Source organism: Lates calcarifer, unplaced genomic scaffold (genome assembly GCF_001640805.2).
Source record: "Lates calcarifer isolate ASB-BC8 unplaced genomic scaffold, TLL_Latcal_v3 _unitig_423_quiver_1806, whole genome shotgun sequence".
Classification (NCBI taxonomy): domain Eukaryota; kingdom Metazoa; phylum Chordata; class Actinopteri; family Centropomidae; genus Lates; species Lates calcarifer.
Window position 1 is genome coordinate 2,772 of NW_026116791.1, and position 21,193 is coordinate 23,964.

Below are 21,193 nucleotides of genomic sequence, written 5' to 3' on the forward strand. Positions count from 1 at the left end.
GAAAAGTAAAAATAAAATGGCCAAAGGTCATGGGAGGGGGAAAAATGCAACCTGATGCAGGAGAATGTGGACATTCAAGTGACTGGCTCAAGGTGATTGTGAAAGGTGGTGATTGAATGAATACACGAGTAAGCAGGGGAATCTTAGCGATAATAGGAAAGAGTTCATGAAACTCAGATGACGTGCACAGGGGGATAAGTCTCTTTTCATTCAAGGTAAGACTAAGACTTATAGGAGAACGAAAGAGAGTGAGAAAGAAGAGGAATAATTTTAATGTGCACAGAAGAATAGTCTGTGCTGTGAGTGTGGGGAAAATGCATGGAGCAGGGAGAAATGTTTGTGACACCACCACCACTATATGCAAGACTTACATGTAATCAAGCCTACCAAAGACAGCTGAGCAGCCAGAACTGAGGTGGAATCTGGACAAATTTAAGCCTGTTGATGAAGAGAGGTGGCAGAGATCCCTTGCGTTACTGCTGAGGTTGCACCTATTATTCTAAATGAATGAATGAATGAATCTTAATATACTGAGGAGATGATTACACTTGTGAGAACCTTTAAAAGCGATGATTAAACCATGCTTTGATAAGGGGTGATTGCCCGAGGTTAAAAACAGGAGAGAAGGTGCATAAAAAGATCCGCCTTGAAAGGACAAAAAGGGGAGTCTATGCAAGTAATGATTAAAGAATAAGCACCCTTTGCTTTAGAATGTTTGAAAACCTAAAAAGAGATTAAGGTGAAATGCTAACTGAGAAAGGAGATACTTCTGTCAGGATTGAAGAATTCGAAGAAGCATTTCTTAGAAAGCCATAGAATGCTAAAAAGGAATATACTGCATAGAAACAAGTCAACATAGGGAAAAATGGACCCTCTCTGAGCAGGATATATGCAGAACTTGGAGTGTGATTAGGCATCTGTTATCTGGAGCAGCGGGAATCACTAGTTTTTAATGCAGGGGATCACCAGTAATGATACAGGGAAAATGAAAACATGGAGCAGAAATTATGAGTTTGTGACACCACCACCAGTACATGCATGACTTACATGCAGTTTCGGAGAACGCTGTGTAGCTAGAACTGAGGCAGAATCTGGACATACTGTATGTAGGAACCATAACCATAAGAGGTTGCAGCACCCATTCTAAATGAATGACCCAGTGCTGCTGAGGGGATAGATTACTGTTCCATGAAACCCTGTCTAGATCAGATATCATATTATGCAGAAACATAATGGGGAGTGATAATGGGGTGAATGAATGGGACACCTATAGGTGCTAAAGGGGAGCATATTGAGAATCCTTTTAATAGCACTAATATTGGTTTAGTAAAAGCTAGGTAAAAAGGGATCAAAACATTTAGTATAAGTTGGATCCCAGCACAACCAAAGTGAGCTTGAAATGACATAATGCAGTAATTAAGAAAACATGTATCTGGACAGGTTTCAGGGGAGATATTAGTGAAACGCAAAACATTTCTCAAATGACCCAAGCCAAATCATAAGATTTAAGTGAAAAAGTGCTTTGTACAGACCTGGTTGTATCTCAATATTTAAAAATAGTTCCCTCACTAATGCAGAGCTAGCTCCTCGGGAAGAGGGACAAACATGGAAATTGGGCTAGAAGTGACTCTGGTAGACCTGTAAATTAAATGGGATAAAAGTCAGAGACTATAGAATTTACCAGGCATGTGGTGATGGTAAAGATGAAGTTGTGTGTAACAACCACCCAGGTGAAGCGCCTCATAAAGAATGTGATCGCCCTTGAAGGGGAACCCCTAATTTATAATATCGATGGTGCTTTGTTGTCATATAGCACGGGATATTATTGAATTGCTATTGATGGCTCCAAATGCAGGCAGGCAAAAGAGTCAGAAGGCCAGTTGTAACGCATAGTAATTCTTTTTTGTTAACCTAGCAGCTCAGAAGAAAACAAGCCGAGAGAGAGAAGTAAAGCAGTGATCTTAAAATAGGAGTCCAAGTTTGAATATAACAATGTCTTAGGCCTGTTTTGAGCCTTCTTCTTTCTCGACAAGGGTGAGCTAATAGACCAGGACTTAGCCAGTGCGGCCATACTGTCTTGATATGGCTTCCTTGCAAGCAGAGTCTGCAGCATTTTTTATTCATTTTATTTGTTTATTTATTTATTCATTTATATACATTGTTGAATAGGCATGCTGAAACAATTCTATCTTTTGCCTTTGCAGTCGACAAAGCAGGAGGACAAAGGAGGTTTTGTTTGTTCAGAGAGGCCGACTTTTCAGGCTGAGGTGCTAGTGGAGAAAAGGCAACTGAGGTCGATGGGTCTGTGACCTAAACTTCCGCAGATTAAACAAAAGACTAGCTACTCTTGAAACACGAGAATATCTGAGATTGAAATTGACCAATTAGAATTATGATTGACTGAGAAACGTGGAACGTTGCCACTGAAAACTTTAATACAGCTTGCAGGATTTTGGTACTTAAGTGGGGTGAAATGTTTGCTGATGGGATGTAAGGCCTATCTAGCAGAGGCACAGGAATAGGTTAGCAGAGCCTGGAAAGTGAGGACAGGCCTCTGGTAGGCTGGGGGACAAAACGTGGCTGAAATGTATGGGTGTGCGCTACGGAAGCTAAAGCTAAGGCATAATTTAAGCAACTGGAGACACGAGTAGAAGTTTGAACTGATCTCACCAGCATTGTGTTAGAAGGGCGTCAGGTACTGGTGTGCCTGGAGCGGCTGGAACAGCTGGAGCAGTAGGGACTGGAGGAGCGGCAGTCCGTGTGAAAGAACAGTGGCTAAAATGACTGCCTTTCTAAGATGAGGAGTGGCAGATTTCCTGGTTTGTTTGTGTTGCGCTTGTCTCGGGTCTCCTCAAGGTAGTGGAGAAGCATCTGGTAAACACTGATGGCAGTACGCTTTCCAGCTCACAGAACTGTGAGAGCTTACAGATGATTGGTTCGTGCTGCGTGGTCAGGTTGTGATTGGATTAATTACTAGGTGGGGCTTAGAGATAGTGGGGAAACTGCTTGTGATCCAGATGGTATGTGCAGATAGAGAGTCTTCCTGACTGAACTTTCGCTATAGCTTAATTTCCCTGTACTCTGACTTTTGTCCATCTCTAATACATCTTTCACATCAACTTCTGCCGGTGGCATGATTCAGTTAAAATGCAGTTGATATCAAATACTACTGAGAAGGTTTCATAATATAAAGAAATGTGCTGCAACCATAGCTGTGAGAGGAGACAGAGGGTGGAAGAAGTGTGAAGAATGATGGTATTTCTCATGTGTGGTTGTAGGTATGAGCAGTCATAGACTATGTGATAATCTATTCATGTGGGACACACATATGTGGTCCTTAAGGAGAGTACAGTATATGCACACTGTATTTTGAAAAATAGGGTGTGAGCCAGTGTAAATTCTGAAAGAAGTTAACTTTATATATTTTGTGTTTCTTTTGTTTATACAAAACCTTGACTTAATATTAGAAGTAGTAATAGTTAATTAGTAATAGTAGTTGCAATCTAGTAGCAAGATAACCTGGGATTTTAATGATCACTTCTTATCTAAATATAGCATTATATATTTTTTCTATCTTTTCTTTTTTCTATTTTGTGATGAAGATATGGACTTTAATTTTGTATTTTGTCAATGTTGATTATTTTGAGTGGATTTATCTTATTTATATATTTATGGTGCCAGTGTTGGTAATATTTGCAAGTCAGTAGGCTATTAGAGCACACCGAACAATAAGTCAAGACAGTTTTGTGTTAGAAAAATCACCCTGAAATATTTTTCCTGATATGATCATTCTGAAAGCTGATCTGAACCAGCTGTAAAATAAGGCATAAATGAATGGATTGAACATTGAATTGGACAGCGCAAAGCAGATAAGAGCTTCCAACAGTTGCACTGGCAGGGACAAAAAACTGAAAAACTGAATGGTATAACAGAGGAAGTAAGGAAGCCAACACATCAGAAAAGCTCCCAGAACAGTAGCCAGAGTTTTGGTGGCCTTTCTCTCCATCTTACTGACAGTTGCTCCAGACTTTGTGCTCTGACAGTTTGTGTTGTGGATGCTGCGAGCCTGTCTCTGTGCCACAAGGAAAATCTTTAGGTAGATACAGAGCATTATGATCAATGGAAGGTAAAATGCAAAAAAAGGTGCCAAAGCATTTAGAAGGAAAATCTCCAACAAACACATTTCTTGACATATTTCAAGTTTTAATTCCACAATGTAAAGTGTAATGCCAATTAGAATAGAAAAACTCCATGTTACCAGGATCATGACTACAGCACTGTCAGCATTTATCTTGGTCCTATATGTTAGAGGCTGACACACTGCATAATATCTGTCAATAGAAATAAAACATAAATTCAGAATGGAAGCTGTGCTCAGTGTTACATCAAAGATGTTTTGTATTTTGCAAAATAAAGTGGTATAATACAGACAAGAGATTACACCGAATTCTATGGTGAGAGGTAAGACTAGAACACCAACAAGCAGGTCAGCCACAGCCAGAGAGAGAATAAGATAGTTTGTAGGAGTGTGGAGCTGTTTGAAGTAAGTGATGGAGATTATTACAAGAAGGTTTCCACAAACTGTTAGTACACATAATGAGCCAAGGAAAATGTTTAAAAAAACACATATTGCAGCACGGGTGTATATCAGTGTGTTAGAGACCTTATCTATTTGATAACATGGATGTATTTCATCAGTGTGGTTGTCAGTAACTTCTGATGCCATGTTTCTGGGCTCCTGTAAATCAGTTTACATTCATGATTGATAATATTAAAAATGTCAAAAATCTGTGTTTATTTTAAATATTTTTCCTACATGACTCTGTACACAATGTTAAGTCTCTAGAAGAAAAGAAAGATTTTCAGTTCATGTCCTACCTTTGAAATGCTCCAGACAGTTCTTCTTTACTGTGTGATAATGTGTGTACATAATCTTGACTTTTATCAACTCCTTTCTCATTTACATAGTTAATACCATCTTTATTTGTCCAATCAGATGACAGAATTTTCACCTTAATGACATCCGAGCTAGAGCAACATGTTGTACTGTAGATGAGTTTGATCTTTTACAAACAAGTTTTGAATCCTTTCATTTTACAAGAATTTCTAATCACTAATAATAGTGTCATCACTAAGACAATAATACTAGCACATACAGTGTCACTAGTAGGAGAAATACTTGTAGTAGTGACAGTTTGCAACATTAACACTGTTACAATCCTAGTTTCAGTCCAGTCAGCATCAAAGTAGTTCCCCTGCACAGTGATATACCTCTCACAGGCCTCCTGCCATGCTTGGAACATTCCCTAGAAAGTTCCATTTTGTATGTCACACACCATCTGCAATGCATGCTGGGTCTCCTCCACTGTGTCCAAACGGCAACCCTTAAGCTTGAAATTCATTTTCAGGAAGAGGAAGAAGTAACAGGAGGCCAAATCCAGGAAGTAGAGTGGGTGAAGAGTGACGACTGCAGTGCAGCGCGTGACAGTTCAGGTCATTTGTGTTGAATTTCCTCCCTGAGACATCTCAGAACAGTGCTGTAGAACTGGCCATTAACGCAAACATGACCTCTGGGTTGTAGCTGTAGACACAACTCTCATCACCATTGATAATAGTGGACACAAATGTTGGGTCAGAATTTGTTTCTGTTCCATGGTGAAATCACAAGTGCACATCTCCAAGTGGTCACAAAAACACACGTAACACAGGTACAGATGTTGATTACACAACAGAAATCAGAATACTGACATAAACAATATACATTGACTTCAGAAATTACCCAAACCCCTTCACTCTTTTTACATGCTGGGTGCAGATTAACTGTTAATGGATAGATTTCCCAGGAGCACAGAGGCCTCAATAATTGTGAAATGGAAGAGGTTTGGTGAAGCATGGTGGGGGCATCATCATACAGTGGGGGTGCTTCTCAGTGGCAGGAACAGGAAGACTGGTCAGCAGTCATAGACTAAGTGATGATCTATTCATGTGGGACACACATATGTGGTCCTTACATGGAGAATACAGTATATGCACACTGTATTTCAAAAAGTAAGGTGTGAAGTAGTGTAAATTCTGAAAGAAGAATTCCACTTAACATACACCATTAAGTGTTTTTGCTAATGTAAAAAATTGACTAGATGATATTAGAATTAGTAATAGTAGTCACATTACATCAAATGTAGCAATATAACCTGGAATTTTTAACTTATTGAGAAATTTCTAAAGATGACTTTATACCGTAATATAGCTTTTTTCTTTTCTTCTTTTCTGTTTTGTGATGTGGAGTGGAGCTTTAATTTTGTATTTCATCATTGACTGTAACAGTCCATTGCATTGTTCACTGAGTGGATTTATCAGCAAAGCACATTTGAACTAATATACAGTAGCTGGTGGTGACATAACTCCTAACCTGGAGGTCTTAGACGCTCCTCCAGAGAACCCCAGCCTACTCCAACCTGATTCTAATCTATGTCTGACTGGTTACAAGTGTGTAACCCAAACACTGACATTGCCATTACTGACAGTGTTCTCTCACCTACTGAGCGGGAGGAAGTGTTAAAGCCTCCTCCTCCAAATGCCTTATCTCCAGATGAGGTAGCCTTCTCCATTATACACAAACAGCTATGTGCCCTGCAAAAGGCTGATCTAACTTTACACACTTGCCCGGTTGCTGGTATACCTAACCACAAAATACCTCCAGCCCCGTTACATCTGATGCCTGCAACAGAGCAGCCCTTTGACGGTGGATTGTGTAGGACCCCTGCCCCAAACTAAGAATAGAAATCAGTACTTAGCATTATGTATGCTATTACCCAGTGCCTCTCTGCATAAGATCACTTCCAGTTCCATTGTGAAAACTCTCACAAAGGTCTTTCCATCTGTGGCTCTTGATTTCGCGGTTGGTGGCTGGTGGTCACAGGTTTTTATCTCTTCATGTACTAAATACATGTTTGACGGTACTCGTTGTGTGTGTGGATATAGAAAGCGTGCACACCTGATATATTTATGCTGAGTCACTCGCCTGTCCTTCTATGTGCCTGAAATCACATTAGTGATTTATTTCTTAGTTTGTGCTGGATAATTGAGCCAGACTATAGTCATACACCTGCTTTGCTAGTTTTTCAGTTGTGTTTGTTTTTTAGTGAGGTTGATCCAGAGTTTTTGTGCATCCCCTTTGTTCAGTCACTGATGAGGTGACGAGCTCCTGAGTTGGAGTCTTCTTTTTCTTATTTAGTTATTTCTTAGAGCACCTGCTTGTCCACCTGGTTGTTTTGTTATTTCTCCTTCCCTTGGCCAAACACCATATGGACAGTATGAATAATTTTAAATAACTTTTGATAAAAAATCTGAAACTTTCTTGGTGAACTTTAGGTAACTATCTGTAAAATGATGCTATAGTATGGTGCATTAACACTTACTGTGACCCTGTTTACGTACATATGGACAGTATGTGTAACTTTAAATAACTTGATTAAAATTCAGATTCTTTCTTGCAAAGTCACACTGTACACGTTTGCTGAAATTTAGGTAAATGTCTGTAAAATGATGCACACAACAGGTTGACTTTTCTATTTCATTTTAATGAAGCCTTAACACTTGACATCTTGAGCTGAATGGTGCATTCAACAGAAGAATTTCATAAATTCAGTAAAGTGTTAAAACAAGCAAACAGAGAATATGCTGCATTGTGATACAGTACAGAAATGTTGCTGTGACTTTAACTTCAGTGTAATATAATAACAATAAGTTCTAGCAGTTAGAAATTTTGATCGTAATTTATGAAACAGTATTTCACATCATTCATATCTTATTTACACAATAGTGCCACTAGTAGTGTTTCTCATTTACATGACTGTAAACATGAACAGCTCCCTATAATGCACCAGAGTTTGTATCTCAGCCACTTTACCTGCACACAGATATCATCCAACACATCAACACTGTCACAGCTGTGTGTGGTGCCAGTGTTGGTAATATTTGCAAGTCAGTAGGCTGTTAGAGCACACCAAACAATAAGTCAGGACAGTTTTGTGTTAGAAAAATCACCCTGAAATATTTTTCCTGATATGATCATTCTGAAAGCTGATCTGAACCAGCTGTAAAATAAGGCATAAATAAAGGGATTGAGAATTGAATTCAACATTGCAAGGCAAATAAGAATTTCAAACACTGCAACTGGCACTGACACATGATTCAAAAGCTGAAAGGTATAACAGAGGAAGAAAGGAAGCCAACACATCAGAAAAACTCCCATAACAGTAGCCAGAGTTTTAGTGGCCTTTCTCTCCATCTTACTGACAGTTGCTCCAGACTTTGTGCTCTGACAGTTTGTGTTGTGGATGCTGCGAGCCTGTCTCTGTGCCACAAGGAAAATCTTTAGGTAGATACAGAGCATTATGATCATTGGAAGGTAAAATGAGAAAATAGGTCCCAAAATATTTGCAAGTTGAACCTCGATAAAACACATTTCTCCACATTTTTCATGGTTTAATTCTGCAACTAAAAAGCCAGTGGCAAGCAGAACTGAAACACTCCATGTTACCAGGATCATGACTGCAGCACTGTGAGCATTTATCTCAGTTCTATATGTCAGAGGCTGACACACTGCATAATATCTGTCAATAGAAATACAACATAAATTCAAAATGGAAGCTGTGCTCAGTGTTACATCAAAGTAGACATGCATTTTGCAAAATAAAGGTTCATAATACAGACAAGAACTTACAGTGAATTCCATGCTGATAGGTAAGACTAGAACACCAACAAGCAGGTCAGCCACAGCCAGAGAGAGAATAAGATAGTTTGTAGGAGTGTGGAGCTGTTTGAAGTAAGTGATGGAGATTATTACAAGAAGGTTTCCACAAACAATTACAACACAAAATGAGCCAAGGAAAATGTTTAAAAAAACACATATTGCAGAGTGGGTGTGTATCAGTGTGTTAGAGACCTTATCTATTTCATAACATGGATGTATTTGATTAGTACGATTGTCAGTGACTTCTGGTGCCATGTTTCTGGGCTCCTGCAAATCAGTTTACATTCATGATTAATAATAATAAAAATGTAATAGATCTGTTTTTCATTTTAAGTATTTTTCCCTATATGATTGTATACACAATGTTAAGTCTCTAGAAGATAAAAAAAGATGTCCTACCTTTGAAATGCTCCAGACAGTTCTTCTTTACTGTGTGACTGTGCATAATCTTGACTTTTATCACTCCTTTCTCATTACCATGGTTGATACCATCTTTAATCGTCCAATCATATGCTGGACTTGATGACATCAGAGTCAGAGCAACATGCTGTGTTGTGAAAGAAATGAACCTTTTAAATCATTTTTGGACATTTGAATCCATTCATTATACCAGACTGTCTAGGCCTGCTTTGACAGCAACAAAGAAAGAAATAAAGATAAACAGGGAGGAGCTGTTTGAAGTAAATGATGGAGATTATTACAAGAAGGTTTCCACAAACTGTTACAACAGATAATGAAACTAGGAAACTGTTTTTAAAAAACACATATTGCAGCGCAGGTGTATATCAGTGTGTTAGAGACCTTATCTATTTCATAACATGGATGTATTTCATCAGTGTGGTTGTCAGTGAGTTTAATTTATTAATATTATACTATTCTTGGTGTTGTCCACTTTAGGCCAGGGATAGAGTGACAATAGGAGGGCCCAGCTCCATCCCACCCCCCTTCCCACATTACCTTGACCTCAGAGCTCATATGTTGCCTCAAGTCAGGGACAGGGGGAGAAGGGTTCTGTGTAGGGGCCCCTGGTAGCAACCAGACGCCAGACAGAGAAACTAGCTGCATCTTTCCCTGAGGGCTACGGGCCTGCTGGCATACTCCAAAGATCCAAAGATACCTCTGAAAACCATATCCAAACAAATAGGCCTAACTAGCTTCACAAATACTCTGGCCTGGCATGTAACAATTCTCTAAGTCATGCACCATCTGCAATGCACAGGATCTCTTCCACTGTGTCAAAATGGCAACCCTTAAGCTTGAATTTCATTTTAGGGAAGAGGAGGAAATAACAGGCAGTCGAATCCAGCAAACTAATAAATTATTTACACAATATACAATTACAAGTTCTTCTTCACTGTGCGACTGTGCGTAATCTTGAGTTTTATCAACTACTTTCTCTAGTAAGCTGTAGGATATAAAAATATTAATATTGTCTTTGCTACATGTCCGGATATGTAGTGTTTATCATCAGAGCAAATTTGAAGCAATATCTGCTTTTTCATGAGTCTACCTGCATGAAATTGTTTTATAATAATAATAATGACTTCTCCCCCACTGCTTTTAATGGACTTGAGTACTATGGTGTATTAATACTTACACTGACCAAGAGCCCTGAACCCATGTACAGCACTGTGCAAAAGTTTTAGGCACTTCAGATGTTTTTTACTCGTATCCCCTATCAGTACCATCAGAAGTGTCTGATCAGTTACAGATTAAATCTGAAGCAGGACATTGAGTCCAAGCACACAATCAGCATCATGAAGAACTGTCCTCAGAGACAAGAAGAACAAGGAGTCCTGCAGTAGATGGTCTGACCCCCACAGAGCCCTGATCTCAACATCACAGAGTTAGTGTGAGATCACATGAAGAGACAGCAGACACTGAGACAGGCTGAATCCACAGAGGAACTGAGACAACTTCTACAAGATGCTGTATAAACTACCTGAGTACAGGTGTACTTAGGAGAACTGGAGCTGTTTTAAAGGCAAAGGGAGGAGGGGTATAATAGGAAATAGGAAATACTGATCTGATTTAGGTTTTTTTCTGTTTGCTTTTTTTGACAGCATCCTCACTTTACCTTTTGTGCCTAAAACTTTTGCGCAGTACTGTAGTTATACCTGGACAGTATGTATAACTTTAAATAAGTTTTGATTAAATATGTGTGTCTCACATGAATAGATCATCACATAGTCTATGACTGCTCATACCTACCTTCACTCTAGCAGGCCAGTTAGTAATAATAATAATAAACTTTATTTGTATAGCACCTTTCAGAAAAGACAATATGTACAATAATTAGAGCAACATTAGAGGAAAGGTCAAAGAAAAGGAAATAACAACAATGAAAATGGAAGAGACAATATTAAATGTTGTAAAATTCTCATTTGTATAAGTGGGTTATTAAAAGCTTTTTGAACTGAGGCACTGACTCTGTTGTTCTGATTGAGGTGTACCTGGGGTCCAGTTCTTTGCAGGTCATAGTCTTAACTGGTCATAACCCACTCGTGTTTATCTCCCACATGTACAACCACAACCAGTGCTTTATACAGTGGGCCCTGTTGGTGCAAGATTATAACTTAGAAATTCAGCACAAAAAAGCACCTCTGAACATCTTTGCCAATGCGTTGCGCAGAGTGCAAATGTGACTCTGGGTAAATAAATTTAGTGTATAACTGTTACGTTAACTCATCAAAATAATAATTTTGTATTTTGAGATGTCTTTGTTAATCACACTCTCTGTGGCCAACCAGTTGTCAGTTTATTTTGACCATATGCAAAGTGTGCTGTGCAGGCCCCTGTCTAGGACTGGTGTTATCCACCCTCTGCTGCTCCTACACAGGACAACCTCCAGACTGGATTGGACCAGTGCCCCTGCCTGTGCAGCACTCTGGGCAGTCCCTGCTGTTTTATCATTGGTATAAAAATGCTGTCAAGCCATCAGTCATGGCAGCTGTGATTTGATGTGAGCGGCTCGTCACTGTGGCTCTTGATTTCGCAGTTGGTGGCTGGCAGCCACTGGCTTTTACCTCTTCCTGTACTGAATAAAACTTTGACAGTACTCATTCTGTGTGTGGGTATAGAAAGCGTGCACACCTGATATATTTATGCCGAGTCACTCTCCTGTCCTTCTATGTGCCTGAAATCACATTAGTGATTTATTTCTTAGTTTGTGCTGGATAATTGGGCCAGACTATAGTCATATACCCACTTGTATGTTACAAGTTTTTTGTTGTTTGTTAGCATATGGACAGTATGAATAACTTTAAATAACTTTTGATAAAAATTCAGGAACTTTCTTGGTGAAATTTGGGTAACTATCTGTAAAATGATGTTATAGTATGGTGCATTAACACTTACTGTGACCCTGTTTATGTACATATGGACAGTATTTATAACTTAAAAAAAAAAAAAACTTGATTAAAATCCAGACTCTTTCTTGCAAAATCACATCTTTTCTGAATTTTAGGTAAATGTCTGTAAAATGATGCACACAACAGGTTGAGGGTTTTTTTTGTTTGTTTGTTTTATACACTTTACCTGCACAAAGATATAATTCAACACATCAACACTGTCACAGCTGTGTGTGGTGCCAGTGTTGGTAATATTTGCAAGTCAGTAGGCTGTTAGAGCACACCAAACAAGTCAAGACAGTTTTGTGTTAGAAAAATCACCCTGAAATATTTTTCCTGATATGATCATTCTGAAAGCTGATCTGAACCAGCTGTAAAATAAGGCATAAATAAAGGGATTGAACATTGAATTGGACAGCGCAAGGCAGACAAAAGCTTCAGACAGTGCAATTGGCAAAGGCGTAAGACTCAAAACCTGAAAGGTATAACAGAGGAAGTAAGGAAGCCAACACATCAGAAAAACTCCCAGAACAGTAGCCAGAGTTTTGGTGGCCTTTCTCTCCATCTTACTGACAGTTGCTCCAGACTTTGTGCTCTGACAGTTTGTGTTGTGGATGCTGAGAGCCTGTCTCTGTGCCACAAGGAAAATCTTTAGGTAGATACAGAGCATTATGATCAATGGAAGGTAAAATGCAAAAAGTGGTGCCAAAGTGTTTAGAAGGAGAAACTTCATCAAACACTGTTCTTCACATTTTTCATAGTTAAATTCTTCAACTAAAAAGCCAGTGGCAAGCAGAACTGAAACACTCCATGTTACCAGGATCATGACTGCAGCACTGTGAGCATTTATCTCAGTTCTATATGTCAGAGGCTGACACACTGCATAATATCTGTCAATAGAAATACAACATAAATTCAAAATGGAAGCTACGCTCAATATTACATCAAAGAAGTCTCGTACTTTGCAAAATAAAGTTTTATAATACAGACAAGAGCTTACACCGAATTCTATGGTGAGAGGAAAGACTACAACACCCATGAGCAGGTCAGCCACAGCCAGAGAGAGAATAAGATAGTTTGTAGGAGTGTGGAGCTGTTTGAAGTAAATGATAGAGATTATTACAAGAAGGTTTCCACAAACTGTTAGTACACATAATGACCAAAGGAAAATGTTTAAAAAAACACATATTGCAGCGCGGGTGTATATCAGTGTGTTAGAGACCTTATCTATTTGATAACATGGATGTATTTCATCAGTGTGGTTGTCAGTTACTTCTGGTATCATGTTTCTGGGCTCCTGTAAATCAGTTTACATTCATGATTAATAATATTAAAAATGTCAAAAATCTGTGTTTATTTTAAATATTTTTCCTACATGACTCTGTACACAATGTTAAATCTCTAGAAGAAAAAAAAAAAGATTTTTAGTTCATGTCCTACCTTTGAAATGCTCCAGACAGTTCTTCCTTACTGTGTGACTGTGCATAATCTTGATTTTTATCAACTCCTTTCTCATTTACATAGTTAATACCATCTTTATTTGTCCAATCAGATGACAGAATTTTCATCTTAATGACATCCGAGCTAGAGCAACATGTTGTACTGTAGATGAGTTTGATCTTTTACAAACAAGTTTTGAATCCTTTCATTTTACAAGAATTTCTAATCACTAATAATAGTGTCATCACTAAGACAATAATACTAGCACATACAGTGTCACTGGTAGGAGAAATACTTATAGTAGTGACAGTTTGCAACATTAACACTGTTACAATCCTAGTTTCAGTCCAGTCAGCATCAAAGTAGTTCCCCTGCACAGTGATATACCTCTCACAGGCCTCCTGCCATGCTTGGAACATTCCCTAGAAAGTTCCATTTTGTATGTCACACACCATCTGCAATGCATGCTGGGTCTCCTCCACTGTGTCCAAACGGCAACCCTTAAGCTTGAAATTCATTTTCAGGAAGAGGAAGAAGTAACAGGAGGCCAAATCCAGGAAGTAGAGTGGGTGAAGAGTGACGACTGCAGTGCAGCGCGTGACAGTTCAGGTCATTTGTGTTGAATTTCCTCCCTGAGACATCTCAGAACAGTGCTGTAGAACTGGCCATTAACGCAAACATGACCTCTGGGTTGTAGCTGTAGACACAACTCTCATCACCATTGATAATAGTGGACACAAATGTTGGGTCAGAATTTGTTTCTGTTCCATGGTGAAATCACAAGTGCACATCTCCAAGTGGTCACAAAAACATGTAACACAGGTACAGATGTTGATTACAGAACAGAAATCAAAATACTGACATAAACAATATACATTGACTTCAGAAATTACCCAAACCCCTTCACTCTTTTCACATGCTGGGTGCAGATTAACTTTTAATGGATAGATTTCCCAGGAGCACAGAGGCCTCAATAATTGTGAAATGGAAGAGGTTTGGTGAAGCATGGTGGGGGCATCATCATACAGTGGGGGTGCTTCTCAGTGGCAGGAACAGGAAGACTGGTCAGCAGTCATAGACTAAGTGATGATCTATTCATGTGGGACACACATATGTGGTCCTTACATGGAGAATACAGTATATGCACACTGTATTTCAAAAAGTAAGGTGTGAAGTAGTGTAAATTCTGAAAGAAGAATTCTACTTAACATACACCATTAAGTGTTTTTGTTAATATAAAAAAATGACTAGATGATATTAGAATTAGTAATAGTAGTCACATTACATCAAATGTAGCAATATAACCTGGAATTTTTAACTTATTGAGAAATTTCTAAAGATGACTTTATACCGTAATATAGCTTTTTTCTTTTCTTCTTTTCTGTTTTGTGATGTGGAGTGGAGCTTTAATTTTGTATTTCATCATTGACTGTAACAGTCCATTGCATTGTTCACTGAGTGGATTTATCAGCAAAGCACATTTCAACCAATATACAGTAGCTGGTGGTGACATAACTCCTAACCTGGAGGTCTTAGACGTTCCTCCAGAGAACCCCAGCCTACTCCAACCTGATTCTAATCTATGTCTGACTGGTTACAAGTGTGTAACCCAAACACTGACATTGCCATTACTGACAGTGTTCTCTCACCTACTGAGCGGGAGGAAGTGTTAAAGCCTCCTCCTCCAAATGCCTTATCTCCAGATGAGGTAGCCTTCTCCATTATACACAAACAGCTATGTGCCCTGCAAAAGGCTGATCTAACTTTACACACTTGCCCGGTTGCTGGTATACCTAACCACAAAATACCTCCAGCCCTGTTACATCTGATGCCTGCAACAGAGCAGCCCTTTGACGGTGGATTGTGTAGGACCCCTGCCCCAAACTAAGAATAGAAATCAGTACTTAGCATTATGTATGCTATTACCCAGTGCCTCTCTGCGTAAGATCACTTCCAGTTCCATTGTGAAAACTCTCACAAAGGTCTTTCCATCTGTGGCTCTTGATTTCGCGGTTGGTGGCTGGTGGTCACAGGGTTTTACCTCTTCATGTACTAAATACATGTTTGACGGTACTCGTTGTGTGTGTGGATATAGAAAGCGTGCACACCTGATATATTTATGCTGAGTCACTCGCCTGTCCTTCTATGTGCCTGAAATCACATTAGTGATTTATTTCTTAGTTTGTGCTGGATAATTGAGCCAGACTATAGTCATACACCTGCTTTGCTAGTTTTTCAGTTGTGTTTGTTTTTTAGTGAGGTTGATCCAGAGTTTTTGTGCATCCCCTTTGTTCAGTCATTGATGAGGTGACGAGCTCCTGAGTTGGAGTCTTCTTTTTCTTATTTAGTTATTTCTTAGAGCACCTGCTTGTCCACCTGGTTGTTTTATGTTATTTCTCCTTCCCTTGGCCAAACACCATATGGACAGTATGAATAACTTTAAATAACTTAATTAAAATTCTGATTCTTTCTTGCAAAGTCACACTGTACACATGTTTGCTGAAATTTAGGTAAATGTCTGTAAAATGATGCACACAACAGGTTGACTTTTCTATTTCATTTTAATGAAGCCTTAACACTTGACATCTTGGGCTGAATGGTGCATTCAACAGAAGAATTACATAAATTCAGTTAAGTGTTAAACCATTCAATTCAATTCAGTTTTAATCATATAGCGCCATATCACAGCAAAAGTCATCTCAAGGCACTTTTCATATAGAGCAGGTCTAGACCATACTCTTTAAAATAGGTATTTACAGAGAGAGACCCAACAGATCCCACCATGAGCAAGCACTAGGCGACAGTGGCAAGGAAAAACTTCCTTTTAAGAGGCAGAAACCTCGAGCAGAACCGGACCCAGGGTGGGCGGCCATCTGCCTCGACCGGTTGGGTTAAGAAGAGAGGGGGTAGAGAATAGTGGGAGAAGAACATAACATGGGTTCCATGTAAGAAATGTAAGGTGATGCCAATAAAACAGCAGTAGTAATGATAGTAGTGATAATTAAAGTATTAACTGCTAACACAGCAATATAACTAACAGCAGTGTAAGTAATTTCTGATTCTAGCAGCAGGTGTTGAGTGGAGTTGTAGGAGCAGCAGGAGACTTCACAGATCACACTCTACAGCTCCAGAGGCAGAAATACCTGCAGAAACAGACAGAAGAGGAGACAGAGACGGAAGAGCACAATACTACAGGAAAGTAGTATCAAATAAAGAATATGCTGCATTATGATACAGTACAGAAATGTTGCTGTGACTTTAACTTAAGCTTAATATAATAACAATAATTTCTAGCAGTTAGAAATTTTGACTGTAATTTATTAAATAGTATAGTTTATTAAATAGTGCCACTACTGTAAATGTGTTTCTCATTTACATGACTGTAAACATGAACAGCTTCTTACAATGCACCAGTGTTTGTGTCTCAGCCACTTTACCTGCACAAAGATATCATCCAACACATCAACACTGTCACAGCTGTGTATGGTGCCAGTGTTGGTAATATTTGCAAGTCAGTAGGCTATTAGAGCACACCAAACAATAAGTCAAGACAGTTTTGTGTTAGAAAAATCACCCTGAAATATTTTTCCTGATATGATCATTCTGAAAGCTGATCTGAACCAGCTGTAAAATAAGGCATAAATAAATGGATTGAGCATTGAATTGGACAGTGCAAAGCAGATAAGAGCTTCAGACAGTGCAACTGGCACAAGCATAAGACTCAAAAGCTGAAAGGTATAACAGAGGAAGTAAGGAAACCAACACATCAGAAAAACTCCCAGAACAGTAGCCAGAGTTTTGGTGGCCTTTCTCTCCATCTTACTGACAGTTGCTCCAGACTTTGTGCTCTGACAGTTTGTGTTGTGGATGCTGCGAGCCTGACTCTGTGCCACAAGGAAAATCTTTAGGTAGATACAGAGCATTATGATCAATGGAAGGTAAAATGCAAAAAGTGGTGCCAAAGTGTTTAAAAGGAAAAACTCCATCAAACACTGTTCTTCACATTTTTCATAGTTAAATTCTACAACAAAAAAGCCAGTTCCCAAAAGTATAGAAACACTCCATGTTACCAGGATCATGACTGCAGCACTGTGAACATTTATCTCAGTTCTATATGTCAGAGGCTGACACACTGCATAATATCTGTCAATAGAAATACAACATAAATTCAAAATGGAAGCTACGCTCAGTGTTACATCAAAGTAGTCTTGTACTTTGCAAAGGATATGTTCATAATACAGACAAGAGCTTCCAGTAAATTCCATGCTGATAGGTAAGACTAGAACACCAACAAGCAGGTCAGCCACAGCCAGAGAGAGAATAAGATAGTTTGTAGGAGTGTGGAGCTGTTTGAAGTAAATGATGGAGATTATTACAAGAAGGTTTCCACAAACAGTTACAACAGATAATGAGCCAAGGAAAATGTTTAATAAAACACATATTGCAGCACGGGTGTATATCAGTGTGTTAGAGACCTTATCTATTTCATAACATGGATGTATTTGATCAGTGCGATTGTCAGGGACTTCTGGTGCCATGTTTCTTGGTTCCTGTGAATCAGTTTACATTCATGATTAACAATAATAAAAATGTCAAAAATCTGTGTTTATTTTAAAATATTTTTCCCTACATAAATGCATATCTACAAATATAATTCTCTAGAAGAAAAGAAAGATTTTCAGTTCATGTCCTACCTTTGAAACGCTCAAGGCAGTTCTTCTTTACTGAGAGACTGTGCATAATCTTGATTTTTATCAACCTTTATCATTACCATAGTTGTCACCTTCTTTTCGTCCAATCAGATGTTGAACTCATCTTGATGTTAGCCTTTTCATCTTGATGAGATCAGAGTCAGAGCAACATGCATTTTAGCAGAATTGTTAATGACTAGTAATAGTATCATCACTAAGACAGTAATACTAGTACATACATTGTTGAAGAAAGAGATGAGCATGACCTCTGGGTTGTGGCTGTAGACAACTCTCATCACCACTGATAATACTCAACATGAATGTTGGGTCATTCCAAGCCTGTTGACAGACATCGACACAGTGCTGTTTCTTTTCCATGGTGAAATCACAAATGCACATCTCCAAGTGGTCACAAAAACACATGTAACACAGGTACAGATTCTGATTTTGCAAGATGAATCAAAATACTGACTCACGACATATACGATATACCGAGGCTTCAGAATGTAGAATGTAGAATCACTTTTTTTTCCAGACATTGTTGTGTTGTAGATTTACCTTTAGTTTTACTATCATGTTATACAAAGATGACTTCTCCCCCATGTCTTAGTCTGCATATACTGTACTCTGCTTGTACTCTGCTTATGGGCTGTATATGTGTGTCTCACATGAATAGATCATCACATAGTCTATGACTGCTCATACCTACCTTCACAGACTCTAGCAAGCCAGTTAGTAATAATAATAATAATAATAAACTTTATTTGTATAGCACCTTTCAGAAAAGACAATATGTACAATAATCAAAAAAGAGCAACATTAGAGGAAAGGTCAAAGAAAAGGAAATAACAACAATGAAAATGGAAGAGCCAATATTAAATGTTGTAAAATTCTCATTTGTATAAGTGGGTTTTTAAAAGCTTTTTGAACTGAGGCACTGACTCCACTATTCTGATAGTGAGGGGGAGTTTGTTCCACAGTGTTGGGGCTAGGACTAAAGGCACAGCCCCCCTTTGTTTTAAGCCTGGACCGTGAAACTCTTAACAACATCTGAGTCTCAGATCTGAGGGGTCTAGGTGCAGAATAGGAGGTTAAGAGTTCAGCAATGTACAGTGGAGCCAGATCATGTAGTGCCTTGAAGGTAATCAGAAGAATCTTGAGCCAGTGTAATTCAGCCAGGACCGCAGTGATGTATTCCCTGCATCAAGTGTTTGTGAGTAGTCTTGCTGCTGTGTTTTGCACCACCTGTAATCTGTAATCAGCCAACTGCTCTGTCAATGAGGCAGGTCAGTAAGGATTTGCAGTAATCTAGACGGGAGGAAATGAGGGTATGAATAAGTTGTTTACTTTTGTTTTTGGGCAGCATTGATTTGACGTTTGCAATATTTCTGATTTGTATATAGCAGGATTGAATAAGATTCTTGATGTACTTTTCATGTTGAGGTGCTGATCAAACACAACTTCCAAGTTCTTAACTGAAGGCTTCACATTAGCTGCTAGTGGTCCGAGATGAGGAGTAACAGTATTGGAAATATGATCTGGCCAGTAATCAGGGTTTCAGTCTTATCCATGTTCAATTGTAAAAAGTTAGCAGCCATCCACCCAACTCCTAAGTCTGTTTAGGAGAATCATATGATCAACTGTGTCAAAGGCTGCACTAAGGTCCAACAAAATGAGAATAGTGGTTTGACCAGCATCTGCACTCGTTAGGATTTCATTTGTCACTCTGACTAGGGCAGTTTCTGAACTGTGGTCCTTTCTAAAGCCAGATTGGAATTTGTCAAATATATTATTTCCTTTCAGTATTTCCAAAAGCTGTTTAGTGACTACCTTCTCAACAATTTCTGAAGCCAGAGGTAATTTGGATATAGGACGGTAGTTATGGGGCAGTGATGGATCTAAACCTGGTTTCCTAAGGAGAGGCCAGATATAGGCCTGCTTAAAGTAGTCTGGGACCAGACCAGATAGGATGGACTCATTCACCATGGTAAGAAGCCAAGGGGTGATGGCTCCTAAAGCTTCTTTGAACAACGGACTAGAGGATATCGAGTTGACAAGATGTGAGATTGGGGGTCACAATTTCGGCCAAATCCTTAGGGGTAAATGGAGGTGAATGCATCTAGCAGCGTGGTGGAGGGTGAAGGTTCAGGAAGGAGTAAAAGTGGGTCAGCAGGAGTGATTGATTTTTTTGATATTTTCTATCTGTCTCAGCAGTATTTGATATCAACTGCATTTTCCACTTTCACTGAATAATGCCATCTGCAGAACACTTCAACTGGCACTGACGTGTTTAAAAGCGGAAAGGTAAAACAGAGGAAGAACAGAGTCCAACAGCTCCCTGTGAGGCACCAGTCTATGTATTTCATGATAATGATGATTCCTGCTGCTCCATTCCTCAAAGTTAACCACCAGTTCCCTGTACTCTGACTTCTGTCCATCTCTAATACATCCCCCACACCAACTTCTGCAGGTGGCACGATTCAGTTAAAGTGGAAAATACAGTTAATATTAAATACTGCAGAGAGGGTTTCATGAAATAAAGAAATTTGCTCCAACCATAGCTGTGACAGGAGACAGAGTGGGAAAGTGTGAAAAATGATGCTATTTCTCATGTGTGGTTGTAGGTATGAGCAGTCATAGACTATGTGATAATCTATTCATGTGGGACACACATGTGGTCCTTAAGGAGAGTACAGTATATGCACACAGTATTTGGAAAAGTAGGGTGTGAGGCAGTGTAAATTCTGAAAGAAGTCAACTTTAGATATTTAATGTTTTTTTGCTTATAGAAAATAACTGACGACATTAAACAAACTGATGATATTAGAAGTAGTAATATTAGTCACATGAACATCAAATGCAGCAACATAACTTGGAATTTTTATGACATATTTGTATTTTAATGATGACTTTATTTCTAAATGTGGCATTATATATATTCTATTTTTTTCTTTTCT

At 38.8% G+C, this 21,193-nt stretch overlaps 4 protein-coding genes across 4 annotated transcripts; all 4 read right to left on the reverse strand.

Annotated features, from left to right (window-relative positions):
• Positions 1-3,729: 3,729 nt before the first annotated feature.
• On the reverse strand, positions 3,730-4,726 carry LOC108897593 (trace amine-associated receptor 1-like). Its single transcript, XM_018697299.1, has one exon. The coding sequence runs from the start codon at positions 4,724-4,726 to the stop codon at positions 3,734-3,736; it is 993 nt and encodes a 330-aa protein (XP_018552815.1). The 3' UTR covers positions 3,730-3,733.
• A 3,190-nt stretch (positions 4,727-7,916) lies between these two features.
• LOC108897594 (trace amine-associated receptor 1-like) lies at positions 7,917-9,010 on the reverse strand. Its single transcript, XM_018697300.2, has one exon. It carries the CDS (start codon positions 9,008-9,010, stop codon positions 8,018-8,020), a length of 993 nt encoding a protein of 330 aa, XP_018552816.1. The 3' UTR covers positions 7,917-8,017.
• Positions 9,011-12,397: 3,387 nt separating this feature from the next.
• LOC108897595 (trace amine-associated receptor 1-like) lies at positions 12,398-13,390 on the reverse strand. The gene has a single exon (XM_018697301.1). The coding sequence runs from the start codon at positions 13,388-13,390 to the stop codon at positions 12,398-12,400; it is 993 nt and encodes a 330-aa protein (XP_018552817.1).
• A 3,700-nt stretch (positions 13,391-17,090) lies between these two features.
• Positions 17,091-18,083, reverse strand: LOC108897596 (trace amine-associated receptor 1-like). Its single transcript, XM_018697302.1, has one exon. The coding sequence runs from the start codon at positions 18,081-18,083 to the stop codon at positions 17,091-17,093; it is 993 nt and encodes a 330-aa protein (XP_018552818.1).
• Between the last annotated feature and the right edge of the window lie 3,110 nt (positions 18,084-21,193).

Bases quoted from the DNA above. Each gene is read 5' to 3' on its own strand.
- LOC108897593 (XM_018697299.1), bottom strand. From the start codon at position 4,726: ATGGCATCAGAAGTTACTGACAACCACACTGATGAAATACATCCATGT.
- LOC108897596 (XM_018697302.1), bottom strand. From the start codon at position 18,083: ATGGCACCAGAAGTCCCTGACAATCGCACTGATCAAATACATCCATGT.
- LOC108897594 (XM_018697300.2), bottom strand. From the start codon at position 9,010: ATGGCACCAGAAGTCACTGACAATCGTACTAATCAAATACATCCATGT.
- LOC108897595 (XM_018697301.1), bottom strand. From the start codon at position 13,390: ATGATACCAGAAGTAACTGACAACCACACTGATGAAATACATCCATGT.